Source organism: Phaeoacremonium minimum (assembly GCF_000392275.1).
Source record: "Phaeoacremonium minimum UCRPA7 unplaced genomic scaffold PA7_03_scaffold_496, whole genome shotgun sequence".
Classification (NCBI taxonomy): domain Eukaryota; kingdom Fungi; phylum Ascomycota; class Sordariomycetes; order Togniniales; family Togniniaceae; genus Phaeoacremonium; species Phaeoacremonium minimum.
The window spans coordinates 875,708-888,307 of NW_006921398.1; the positions used below are offsets into that span (position 1 = coordinate 875,708).

The following is a 12,600-nucleotide window of genomic DNA, read 5'->3' on the forward strand; positions in this document are numbered from 1 at the left end:
TTCAAAGAATCATTCGGTTCTGATGAAGACTAACATATTCCGTTTGCTCAGAAACTCCCGCTATATAACTAGAATGGGCGATTGCACACGGTCTTCGAAGTGGAAGCTCTGGCACCCAAATCAAGGTGTCGTGTTCGCTGCTGGCCAGCAACCCGAGTCGTTATACCCCAAGCTCAACCATGCTCGTTTCTTCACCAGTCTGACCGAAGCGACCGAATGCACAGAAAATGTCTCAGTGGCTCGAGAGGTCTCGGGGAGTTCCAAAGCAGGCATTTTTCAACAGAGAACTGTATTCACCGAAACGATAGCTATTCATGGCAAGCCCGAGACGTCGGCCACGGCGACAACAGCTGCTGCAGTTCAAGATGAAGTAAAAGACAATGACGAGAAGGTGGAAGATGCAACATCTGAGGAAGATGATGGGCCAATCGAACCACCGTTCACACCTCTGGAGTTCAAAATACCCAGCGAGGCATTCCGTGATGCTAGCTTTGCGGAGCCGGGCACTCCCGAGTCTTTTTGGTCGTATACCCTATATCGGGGACCTCAAGAGAATGAAGATACAGAAAATAAGGTCAAGGTTCATTACTGCAAGAGTCTGCATACGACTGAAAGAGTATGCCAATACTTCTTAGATGAGAAGGTTATCGGCTTTGACCTTGAATGGGCGTCCGATGCGACCAAGGCACAAGGGCCGAGAAGGAACATTTCTCTGGTGCAGATAGCCAGCCCGAGCCGTATCGCGTTATTTCATCTTGCGCTGTACCCGAAAAAAGATAGCCTACTTGCCCCGACGCTTCAAAAGATCATGGAGGATCCCAACATCACCAAGACCGGTGTGTTCATAAAAGGAGATGCTACGCGAATGCGGAACTTCTTGGGCGTCGAATCCCGTGGACTTTTCGAGCTCAGTAATCTCTACAAGCTTGTCAAATACTCATCTAGTGGCGAGGTAGAGCTCGTGAACAAAAAGCTTGTGTCCCTTGCAAACCAGGTCAAAGAGGTTCTGCATCTGCCAATGTTCAAGGGGCAAGATGTCCGGGCGAGCGACTGGTCCTTGCCATTGAAGATGGACCAGATCATATGTATGTCATGTTCTTGATCCTTGTGTGCTTAACTCTAACTGTGCCAGACTCTGCATCGGACGCTTATGCTGCTGTGCAGTTGTACGCAATCCTTGATCATCAGCGACAGGCTCTAGACCCGATGCCACCTTTACCTTATCATGCGGAGCTCAATCTGCCGATACGGCTTGCAGACGGTGTGTCGATCCCGACTTCTGACGAGGCTGGAGAGACGGCAGAAGCTGCAGACGTCAAGGGTGATGCCAAGATCCCTGCTGCGCTTTCTCAAGAGTACTTGAAGTCGGCTGGAGAAACTATCAAGGTCGAGGCGGAGGGTGATGAGGTTGAACCTAAGCCTGCTGTTCCAAAACCTCCCAAATCTCGCAAAACACCTGCCGAACAGAAGCCAAAAGACGACAGAATCTTAGCAGCCGAAACATGGCTCAAACATTATCGTGCAAATCCATCGACGGCAAAAAGCAGGGCGACGCCCGCTTCCCTTCGAGCCTACTACATATGGCATGCCAACGATGATCTCGACCCGCTTGACATTGCAAAGCTTCTTCGTGATCCACCACTGCAGACCACTACTGTGGTCAGCTATATACTTGAAGCAATCAAGCTGGAGAAGCTGCCTTTCAACAAGATACGATTACGGACAGAAGTTCTTGATTTATTACCCAAGGAAATTCTATCACGGAGGTACAAGACCTTGGTGAAAGCTTGCGAAGGGGCTGACCAGCCAGCTGTGGCGAAGGCTGCTCAAAAAGACTTGCAATAGCAAGTATTGCATCATCAAATGTACAAACGTACATATCATGAGCCAGGAGGGAAGAAACACTCAGGTCATATACATAGGATTTAAGAGATCTTTCGTGGCCATTGTGGGTATATAATCTATCTCTACCGCCATTTCAAGCACCGCAAGCACGTCTTCAAGATGCAATGATGTCTCGCGCCCTATTTATCTGCACCCTCTTGTCCTCGCCACCGCTCACAATTCCCCACTGCTTGTCCCAGACAACACTGAAGACTTTGCATCCCTCGCCTGCGACGGTCTTCTTCTTCCCTTCCCTGCTCTCCCTCTCAATAGCATACACTGCCTCGCTCACGCTGCCGACACCACCCTCGTCCTTTCCGGCCGGCCGTACACTCCGCAAATCCCAAATCCGGCATGTCCCGTCGTGTGAAGCCGAGACCAAAGAGTAGTCATTGTCGGGTGATGGGGCCAAACTAACGACTTTGTTGACGTGGCCTCGTAGGGTCATTACGGATGTCGTTGTAGCTGATGCCCGTGGATCGACGATTGTGACATTTCGAGCGGACGTCCCGGCTGCTAAAAGCGGGCTAGAAATTCGGGGCAGAGCGCACAGGGAGAGAAGAGGATTGGAGGTGGTTAAGGTATTGACGACGGCACTGGTCGTAAGGTCGAGGGTGCGCAACGTGTGGTCTTGGGAGACTGAGTACCCGACTGTCCTGTCCCTTGGGTCGAAGATCGCAGCGCTGGCAGGCGCATTATGAACTGGCATCAAGGCGAGCGCACCCCTCTGGGGTGTGGAGACGGAGCTGGTGAGCTTCCTGCGCTTGGTCGCATGAGTACCCGGTAGAAGTTCTGTCGGGGCGGCCGGCGCTGATGCTTTCGAGGTCGTCCAGAGGCCAATGCTTCCGTCTGCAGAAGCTGTAAGGATGCGCTTTGAGCTGCCGTCTACTTCAACGGAATCAATGCTCCCCTTGTGACCATAGAGCTCGAGAGTCGGCTTGAAATCGCCCGAGAAGTCATCGCTCTCGGTGTATTTCCACACGCGCACCGTTCTATCCAGACCGGCAGAGGCGATCTGTGTCGAAGACAAGAACTTGGCAGCCTTGATGCTTGAACTGTGCCCTCCTAGACTTCCCGACGGCGAGGTTGCGATCACCTGGCCAGAGCTGTTCCATATCCTCAAGAGCCCATCGTAGGATCCTGACAATATCCGGTCCTGTCCCGCTACAAAGCTCTCACCCGACCAGCGACCGGCGGCTGAGGTCTGCGAAAGGACGTCCACCGAGCTCACCCAGTCATCATGCTCAAAGCTAGCTTCGTAGACGGGCGGGATCAGACTGCGAACGTACTGAAGTGTCACGCTTGCTTCTTGCGACAATCCGTTTTCATTCAGGTAGTCTTCAATGGTGGATCGGAGAAATGTGCCGTTCACGAGGAAATCAAATGGTATGGGGGAGGTCGTATCGAGCATGGACTCGGAGTTGAGGATGCGAGAGAGGCCATATCTTCGGATATCTGTTCTACAAGTTAGACTTTTCAAATAGCAGATTTCATCGCTCCGGTCTAACCTGCTGGGACAAGCAATTGCCTTTTGCTCTCCGGCAATTGAATGTCCTCATCTGTGGTGGTGAAAATGACCTTGACCTGGGCCATGTCGGTCTCAGAGGCCGTCGAGGTCTCTGTTGTGGTGGCCATCTTGACGAGATTAGTTGTCAAGTAGGGAAATGATGCAAGGCCGCTTGGAGATCCAGAACACTGCTAGAATATTTTTTTTCTGCTGAAGCTACAGCCTTGTTGTAGCCTTACCCCACGTTGAAGATGTCAACCAATTAGCAGGCAAGGCGCTAATAGCTAGAACCCACTAGCTGTAGCCTGCCCATTTACGCCAAAAGTCGCGTCCCACACTCAATCATTGTGCGGCGCGTCTTGTCCAGAGCTGTCCAACCTGCAACTCACGAATCGACAACTCTGCGTTCGGAAGTCACGATGGTAACCCTCGAAGATGTCGAAGGCAGCCTTCTGCAGAAGCCCTCGTAAGATGATCAATTCCAAAACAAAAACTCATATTGCACAATTGACTGACAAGAGACCTTTGATAGTGGGGATGCGCCCGAGGCCGCAGAGCGGCTACTCTCCAGCTACAAGCCACTCTCGACCTTCAAGCTCGAGAAGGACCGGAGCTACCAACAGCAATATGGCGATATGTACTTTCTGCGGCTTACTAAGATCAAGCCTGCAGTTGAGCAGATTGCCAGTGCTGAGTGGGAAGGCACCGTCATTGGTGACGAACCTGCCAAGAAGGTCGATCGAGTGCTCGACGTCCGCCAGGGCGAGCTCTGCTGGGTTGCCGGAACCGTGTATATGGATATGCCTCTGAAGCCTAATATTCTCGACGATGTGTCTAAGGACGTAAGTTTTCCATTTATAATTTCTTGGGCTTGTGAATAACCTGATATGCGCAGCGCTGGATATCTGCCCCGACGACTGTGTTGAAATACTTCTCCGAGGATAACAGAGATGCTGTCATGCTCGAAGACGACTCTGGTCGGATCAGGCTAGTAGGAGACGTTTTGAGATCGGTCATGCTGGTGACTGGATGCATCATTGCAGTCATGGGAACAGAGAATGCCAATGGCGAATTCGAGGTCATCGATCTCAAGTTTGCAGATTTGGCCCCCCAGCCTGACCGGTGGGCCCTCTCTAAACCACCTGCGACGAATGGTGTCAAATCAGGAAGCAAGGTCAAGAGCGAAGACGTAGAGATGACAGATACGCACTCTTCTGGCTCGGGCGGCAAGATCGCCGTTGTCTCTGGATTGAACTTCTCAGGCTCAGACACGTCGTATGCATTGGAGCTCAACTTGCTCCTAGAGTACCTGCTCGGCGAGGCGCTTGATCCCGCAACACAATCAGAGCTGTCGCACATCAGCCGTTTGATCATCGCAGGAAACTCGATAGCGGCGGACAACAAGCTCGGAGATGTTGAAGAAGAAGAGATTGAGAAAAGGTCACACAAGAAATACGGCTACGACGCGAGTACCTACAATCCTCTACCCTCACAACTTCTCGACGACTTTCTCTCAGAACTTCTACCCACAATACCTGTGACACTTCTTCCTGGCGATCACGACCCTGCCAACTCCAGCTTTCCCCAGCAGCCTATACATATGGCCATGTTTCCCAAATCCAGATCTTACGTGGCTGACCCTGGCTCAAAGGAGAGTGGATGGTTCGACCTCGCAACAAATCCGTGGGAGGCTGAAGTGGACGGGTGGAGGATGCTTGGTACGGGCGGTCAAAACTTGGACGACATATTCAAATATGTTGATAGCGATGACCGCCTGGGAATGATGGAGGCTATGTGCAGGTGGAGGTGCTCTGCTCCTACAGCCCCTGACACCTTGTGTAAGGCCTGGCACCGACCCCCTTTTCGAATCTTTGTAACTAATGGTTTCTAGGGAGTTACCCATTCCAGGACGACGACCCGTTCGTGATCAGAGACTGCCCGCACTTCTATTTTGTAGGCTGCCAACCTGAGTTTGGCACCAAGACTATCACAGGTCCTGACGGCCAAGCCGTACGCCTTGTATCGGTGCCGTCATTCTCGGCATCGAAGGAAATCGTGCTGATTGACTCAGAAACACTGGATGTTTCGCGGGTCAAGATATCTGTGTCATGATCATTACGTGTGTAGAGTGGAGCAAAAGGGAAACACGGTGGGAAAATTGTCTTGTTGTGATGATGGCAATATGATACCATGAGCAATATAATGCTGTCCACGAGGCCAGACGCTAGCTAATTGAGATGAGTTCCGATGTTAGCCTCCCTACAAGTTCTCTAATAATCTCGTGCAACTGTAAGCTCCTTATAAACCTCATCCAATCCACCAAACAACCTCATCACTGTGCAGTATGAGAGATTCTCGCTGTTTACCTCCTTATTAAGAGCTCTTAACGTTCAATTGGTTATTGTTTGGCCAAGGTTTAGCACGAGGGCCGGCTACCGGCTCTCGAAGCGGCCTGACCGTGCTTCGCTGAAGTCTCAGGCCCGTGATCTCTTCCCTAGACCAAATGTCGATGTGCTTCAAGCGCGCGGACTTGGGTCTGTTCTTTGTGTCTATGAGGCGGTGGAGTGCCGCTGTTGGTCGTCGCTGGCCCGCCACATGAAGGTGATATTCACGTGAACATTTGCTTTGCTTCGCAATCTATATTACTACCTGTTCGAGAGTATGTGGTCTCCGCAACTTCTTCAGCGGGTCGGGCTCTGGTCTGTTGCCAGGACCGAATGTCTGCAAAATCTCCCTGAGTATGGGAGAAGCAGCTTGTAGCTGTGTGTGATCTAATTCTGACGGTCCAGTGTCTGAGTTTCCGAGGTTTGATTCAATCTTGTCTTCGGGAATGTGTTCGACGAGGGGCAAGGTAGGTAAGGTCCGGAGCTTGCGTGTCCTCATTAGCTGGAACCATCCCTCAAGCGTTAAGCGAAGCTTTATGGGTATGTCGTCGAGATCGTTGGATGACCCCATCTTAATCTTCCTTTTGATCAAAACCTCCAAGGGATATGATTATGCTGGGTATGTTTATTAGGCTCAGCTGTGATTGAACACCAGGTTCCTGCCCAAATTTCCGATTACCAACCACAGTGTATTGACTAGAATCAGGCTATAGCTGATAGAAAAGCTAGAAAACGGGAGCTTGGGTTTGTTAAAATCCGAATGACTTCGAGGATTATGCGAAGAACATCTTAAGACTGAAGTAAGAGGAGAATGCTGGCGGAATAGGTATCCGAGATCCGAAGATGAAAAATGGGGGTTGTGGAGGTCGGAAGACAGGAAAACGATGGTGCCCACGTCGCGTTGGGTTATCTCCTTAGAAAAGGATATATAGGTTCAGACGAAAAACATTGTGGTCAGAGAAATCTAAGAGAGACTAGATAAATTCATTTCGTGTTTATAGAGCTATCACTCTCGAAGTACCCACTATCCTTTAGGTATACAGTAAGAGTTAACATCTTTTACCTTTTCAGCTGCAATAACCAGTATATCATTGACGACTTTCGAAGTCAGCTTCTTGCCTGATATCTCGAGTATCTCCTTCACTGAGTTGGGTCGATAGTCTTACGGCAAGTGACGAGCAACTTCCGTACTGCGGTGAAAATTGTTGGCTAAATAGATATAACTTGTTTGCAGAGTGTTTCAAACGAGACATATGTTCGCTTTGAGGATTGATCTTCTTCCGTGATATTACTGCGCTACATTTTAAAAGCTGAACCGGTGGCACCTGTGTATAAGCTTGAATGCTTTACTACCAAGTCAGTGAGGCTCAAATCGGCACTGGTTCACTTGGATATCTGTTTATGCTGAAGGCGATGAATTATTGAGATGATTATTGGGCATTGCGTCTAATACAAAGGGAGAAGCAAGGCGTGTGGCTAAATCATGGTCAGATATTCTGACAATCAAGAGGCACAAACATTGGAAACTCCCAACGGAGGCGAGACCGGGGGGAAGGCTCACGATCGTAGCGTGGACTGTCAACTCCGCTCGTGGGTCTGGGGTAAGTTAATGCGCAACCTCGCAGAACTTGGTCGATGGGTCATCTTCTTCTCCACATGAATGTGCAAGGCATGACTAGGAATGTCCAGACATGGTAAAAAATACCTTCCGTGCCTTAAGTCAAATATAAACCAAAACCCAAGCTTCAGATATTGTTTGATATATTGAGGGTGATCTTAGTGGCCTTCCCAAAAGCTGGGTTTCTTATCATCGCCCTACTGTAAACTAAGGAAGGTTCTGATCCGCCACATCCAAACCGCCAGGACAATCTTGAATGGCTCAACTACCTGTCTCAAATTAATATAAGTCAAGCACGCCCGACAATACTTCAGGAATCCCTTGAATCCCTGCATACGAATACCATATCTCGAGACGGAAGGTCGTCATCTATTTTAGGTAATATCCGGCTCGCCAGCTTCCCAAGACGAATTTCTGTTACCCCATCGACTCCTCAGCCTGTCTCAAACCCGTCGTTATCTACGAGGATCAAAACCCTACTAATACCCGAGCAGATCGGCTTACGACGGTTCACTTCTTATATACGGAGTGTTCGTCTACCTCTCTCTCGTCGAATCCCAATTTTAGTTCCCCAGGGCGGATTCAATTATCAAAATGGGTTCTCGAGAGTCAGAACCTCCCAAGCCATGGATCGAGACTCCATGCATCTATTCAGCCCCCATCTCTCGTGCAGCTGGCTGGTGAGTAACTCTCTATCAGGTTTCTACTGCAGATGAATGCTGAAACAGAGATTATAGCAACATATTTCTCAAACTTGATAATCTGCAGCCTTCAGGGTCCTTCAAGTCTCGCGGCATCGGCAATCTCATGTTCCGTGCCGTTGAAGCGTCTCCCGGGACAGAGGTACACTTCTACTGTAGCTCTGGTGGAAATGCAGGCCTCGCATGCGCAACCTCCGCCATCGCGCTCAGTCGAAAGGCGACTATCGTTGTACCGCTGACCACACCGGCGCATATGATCGCCAAGCTCCGGGACCTGGGCGCCGACGTTATTCAAATCGGCGCGAACTGGGCAGCCGCCGACCGCCACTTGCGCGAAGAGTTACTGGTCAACCACGATCCCAAGAGCAAGGGAGTCTATGTCCCACCCTTTGACCATCCAGACATCTGGGAGGGTGCGGCCACGCTGGTAGAAGAGCTCACACGGCAGGTCGATGCGCCCATAGATGGCATCGTATGCAATGTTGGAGGGGGAGGTCTCCTATGCGGCATCATGGAGGGTTTGGAAGGCCTCAAGAGCCGAAACAGCTGGCAGGCCGAGGCGCCGGTGCCGCGAGTGCTGGCGATCGAGACCGCTGGCGCCGACAGTCTGTACGCGTGCGTCCAGGCGGGCGAGATGGTGACGCTTCCAAAGATCACATCAATCGCGACGTCGCTGGGCGCGACCCGGGTGGCAGAACAGGCATTTAAGTGGACGCAGCGTGCCGGAGATGGCCTTGTTTGCTCGGTACTCTCAGATGCAGACGCCGTGATGGGCTCTGCTCGCTTCTTAGATGACGCGCGCATATTCGTCGAAGTCGCTTGCGGTGCCACAATCGCATCAGTATACAATGGCTCACTTCGCACGAACCTGGGAAATGGACTGTCGGATGAGGAGTGGGCTAAGAAGAATATTGTTGTCGTGGTCTGTGGTGGCTCCAATATCAATCTGAAGATGCTTGAGGACTACAAGGCAAAGTACGGCGTCTGAGCTATTGTAAGTTTAGGGGGACTTATAGAACATCTCCAGGGCCTGGAGCTGTATAACTTGCCTCTGAGAGGTTATAATAGAAAAGATGGCTGGTATTTAGACGGAAGACCGCTCATAAGGGATATAGTAGACAGGCTTACGGAGATATATGCATTTCTAGCTGTAGCGTAATGATACACACGATTTAATTCAATGGCCTGATGTAGTCTATCTCCTTGTAGCCCTCCAGCACTGTTGATGATATCTGGTCGAAGTTCTCGAGGATCATCTTGATCTCGCCAAAGTAATTTACCTCACCCTGCTGAACGAATCCCAGACTCTTGAAGAGTGCTATGCTTCCTGCATTGCCGGCCTTGATCTTCACCATGAGCATCTTCAGCTTCAGCTCCTTTGGGTTGCCTCCTGCGGGAGGTGGTCTGCTGTCGGCCGTGCTGTACTCCTGCAATATTGATTGCAAGTTCTGGAATATATAGTACATAAAGGCGGAAACCGAAGCACGTCCAAGACCCTTACTCCGATGCGCCTGATCTGCGATCATTATATCTACCTCGCCGATGCAGTAGTCAGCCTCCGGGTCTGACGCTGCCGCTCCTTCCTCATCATCATCAAATGGATACAGGAAGAAGTTGATGTCGCCAATCATCCTCTCCGGCGCATCTCCCTGGCCGGCGCGTACATAGGCGAAGTCCGCCGCGGCAGGATCGGAGATCGGCTGGCACAGAACGAAGGTCAATTTGTCGTGCGACTCGCGCCACGACTCCTGGTTCTCATACTCCTCCTCGAGGGTGAGAGGCTCTGATGCTGTAGCCTCTTGGATGGCCTGCGCATTGACTTAGCTTTGTGAAATAAGGGGAGAAGGTTTGAATTGTGAAGCTAATCACTTAAGAACTCACTGGGTCTTCCATCCAAGCATGGTAGGTTATGACATGGTGTCGGTCGTAAGGTACAAGGAGGACCTTGGATGTTGAGACGGCTGCACGTTTGCTTCCTCATTAGTCCACACACATTCTAATGGGGCTACCAGATAGCACCCAGCATATTTATTCTGTTCTCACCAATATTCTCGTTGAATCTCATGCCGGCCGGGTCACGGGTTCATATCTGTCACTGCTTGCTGCGAGTTGAAAAATGGTTGGTCTCGGGACCCAATTATTCAATTGGTGTTTCCAGACCCGACTCATCTGCAGCGCTAGAGTTGTCTTACATGATTTAAGGGACAATGGCATTTCCGTACGATAAATCGGGATTGTCTTCTTTGTACTTTTACAATATCTATCTACATGGCGATATTACAGTTCATTTACACATAAATCTACACCCATGTGTCCTTGGGAAGGAGCCGCTACGCAGGCGGGAACCTCACTCCTCAACAATAAGTGGCGGAAAGAGGCCTTCAGAGGGCCCCTTGCCAGGGCTCTGGATTGGTGTACCATACTCAAAATCAGCACCAAGCCGTGCGTATTCGTATGTTCTTTGAGTCTGCGGCACACCGAGCACGTCTAGCATCTGCTTTGCCTTGTTTGGCATAAAAGGCTGCAGAAGTATCCCAACTACGCGCAGAGTTTCCGCTGCGTAATATATGTCGCGATCGAGTTTTAGTCGATCTGCCTCATTTTTCACTGCCTTCGCCTGATTCCAAGGCATAGTGAGATCGATGTACTTGTTACTCTGATCAAAACGATTAGTGGTGCTTCAAAGTCAATTAGTTCTAATAATACAAGACACTTACCAACAATGCGGCATTAGTGATGGACTGTAATGCACGCGAGGGATCCAATGTTTCCATGTGATAGTACGTACTATCGATCAGATTCTCGATAATCAGGCGCTGTCTCTGCAATATCTTGTCTTGCTCACCAATTGGCGACAGAGTATCGATTTTGGCGGCTTCGACTGCTCGCCGGACACTCCACAGCTTCGGCCGAGTTATGCGGCTCAAAAAGTTGCCCAGACCGCTCTGAAGCTGCTTCTTGTATCTCTCCGCAATAGCATCATTGCCGTAGTCAGCATCGTCGGCGATTCCACCGTCGTAAACCATGTAGAAGCGCATCACGTCAATGCTCCATCTGTCGATGGCGAAATGTGGATTGACGACGTTGCCGATAGACTTAGACATCTTTTTACCACCCATTGTCCAGTGGGCATGACTGAGCAGCCTCCTGGGCAGAGGGAAATCAAGAGCCAGAAGTAATGCTGGCCAGTAGATGCCATGGAAGCGCACGATGTCTTTTCCGATAACATGCACATCGGCCGGCCACCCGCCTTCCCATTCCTGCCCTGGGGTCCAATTTGGAAAGCCGGTCTTGGTCATGTAGTTCAAGAGGGCGTCCACCCAGACATATACGGTCTGCGAAGGGTCATCTGGTACAGGTACACCCCACTGTAGACGAGTGGCTGGGCGCGATATTGATAAGTCTTCGAGGTTGTTTTTCACCCAGCTGACCACCTCGTTCATCCTCGACTGCGGCACGATCCAGTCGGGATTGGCCTCGTAGAACTCTAGCAGCTTGTCCTTCAGTGCTGTCATGCGGAAATGGTAGTTTTTCTCCTCTGTCCATTCGACAGCGTTGCCGCTCTCTACAGATGCGAGGAAGACCTTGCCAGTCAGGGGGTCAACCCTCCTTTCCAGCATGTTCTCCGGGTAGAAGGTCTCGTCGCTCACGCAGTACCATCCTTCATGTTTTGACTCGTAGATGTATCCTTTTTCCCTAAGCAAGTACCAAAAGTGCTTCACGGCCTCAATGTGGTCGGGGTCGGTCGTTCGCATGAAGAAGTCATTGTCGATCTGGGACTTCTCTGCCAGGTCCTTGAACTTCTCGGCATTCATGTCACACCACTGCTTTGGAGGAACATCGTTGAGCGCCGCCGCCTGCTGGACTTTCATTCCATGCTCGTCGGTGCCGGTAAGCAGTAAGGCCTTCTTTCCCCTTAGGACCTGCCATCGTTTGAGGACGTCTGCGAGGATCATGCTATACATGTGTCCGATGTGAGGAGCTGGATAGAGACTTTTAGCAAGCAGACAAGCTAATGTCTTGACACAATTGACACATACCAGCATTGACGTAGAAGATTGGAGTCGTCACGTAGTAGGGCTTCGATTCCAATCCGGCCTGGCTCGATAACGATCTCCTGGATGTGCCATAATGCTGGCAGGCTGGACACACCCATTGCGGTCTTCGAAAGGCCACAGCTTGCAATTTCGGGAACCTTCGAGCAGAAGCCCTTAATGTTCGATCCATTTGGCCTCCTAAGAGGATTGCAAAGCAGGAGCGCGCTTTCGGCTTTGAGCTTAAAGATGTTGGCTTTGTCGCATCGCGTGATTGTCACAGCTCCAAAATTTAGAGATGCGATAAGGTCGAGTATGAATAAGCTGGGCGATAACTGTGTCACTGGAATATCCACAAGAATAATACGCGACCTAGCGTCAGTGCCGACAGCAGCAGCTACCAGGGTTAGCTATAAGCTTCTAAAACACAGTCAATTTACACAGTGCGACTACCCGTTTCTCAACGACTTTG

At 50.5% G+C, this 12,600-nt stretch overlaps 6 protein-coding genes across 6 annotated transcripts; 3 read left to right on the forward strand and 3 right to left on the reverse strand.

Annotated features, from left to right (window-relative positions):
• Positions 1 to 73: 73 nt before the first annotated feature.
• Positions 74 to 1,845, forward strand: UCRPA7_6949 (putative 3 -5 exonuclease helicase protein; the record flags this gene model as incomplete). The annotated part of the gene is made up of 2 exons (XM_007919484.1): positions 74 to 1,085; positions 1,133 to 1,845. The coding sequence occupies 2 exons, from the start codon at positions 74 to 76 to the stop codon at positions 1,843 to 1,845; spliced, it is 1,725 nt and encodes a 574-aa protein (XP_007917675.1).
• Positions 1,846 to 1,999: 154 nt separating this feature from the next.
• Positions 2,000 to 3,519, reverse strand: UCRPA7_6950 (putative ribosome biogenesis protein ytm1 protein; the record flags this gene model as incomplete). The annotated part of the gene is made up of 2 exons (XM_007919485.1): positions 2,000 to 3,339; positions 3,393 to 3,519. 2 exons carry the CDS (start codon positions 3,517 to 3,519, stop codon positions 2,000 to 2,002), a joined length of 1,467 nt encoding a protein of 488 aa, XP_007917676.1.
• A 291-nt stretch (positions 3,520 to 3,810) lies between these two features.
• On the forward strand, positions 3,811 to 5,503 carry UCRPA7_6951 (putative dna polymerase delta small subunit protein; the record flags this gene model as incomplete). Its single annotated transcript, XM_007919486.1, has 4 exons — positions 3,811 to 3,857; positions 3,924 to 4,233; positions 4,287 to 5,229; positions 5,283 to 5,503. 4 exons carry the CDS (start codon positions 3,811 to 3,813, stop codon positions 5,501 to 5,503), a joined length of 1,521 nt encoding a protein of 506 aa, XP_007917677.1.
• Positions 5,504 to 8,200: 2,697 nt separating this feature from the next.
• UCRPA7_6952 (putative l-serine dehydratase protein) lies at positions 8,201 to 9,082 on the forward strand (the record flags this gene model as incomplete). The annotated part of the gene is made up of 1 exon (XM_007919487.1): positions 8,201 to 9,082. The coding sequence occupies one exon, from the start codon at positions 8,201 to 8,203 to the stop codon at positions 9,080 to 9,082; it is 882 nt and encodes a 293-aa protein (XP_007917678.1).
• Positions 9,083 to 9,266: 184 nt separating this feature from the next.
• Positions 9,267 to 9,987, reverse strand: UCRPA7_6953 (putative methionyl-trna synthetase protein; the record flags this gene model as incomplete). Its single annotated transcript, XM_007919488.1, has 2 exons — positions 9,267 to 9,902; positions 9,976 to 9,987. 2 exons carry the CDS (start codon positions 9,985 to 9,987, stop codon positions 9,267 to 9,269), a joined length of 648 nt encoding a protein of 215 aa, XP_007917679.1.
• A 454-nt stretch (positions 9,988 to 10,441) lies between these two features.
• Positions 10,442 to 12,321, reverse strand: UCRPA7_6954 (putative methionyl-trna synthetase protein; the record flags this gene model as incomplete). Its single annotated transcript, XM_007919489.1, has 4 exons — positions 10,442 to 10,750; positions 10,812 to 12,076; positions 12,135 to 12,192; positions 12,247 to 12,321. The coding sequence occupies 4 exons, from the start codon at positions 12,319 to 12,321 to the stop codon at positions 10,442 to 10,444; spliced, it is 1,707 nt and encodes a 568-aa protein (XP_007917680.1).
• Between the last annotated feature and the right edge of the window lie 279 nt (positions 12,322 to 12,600).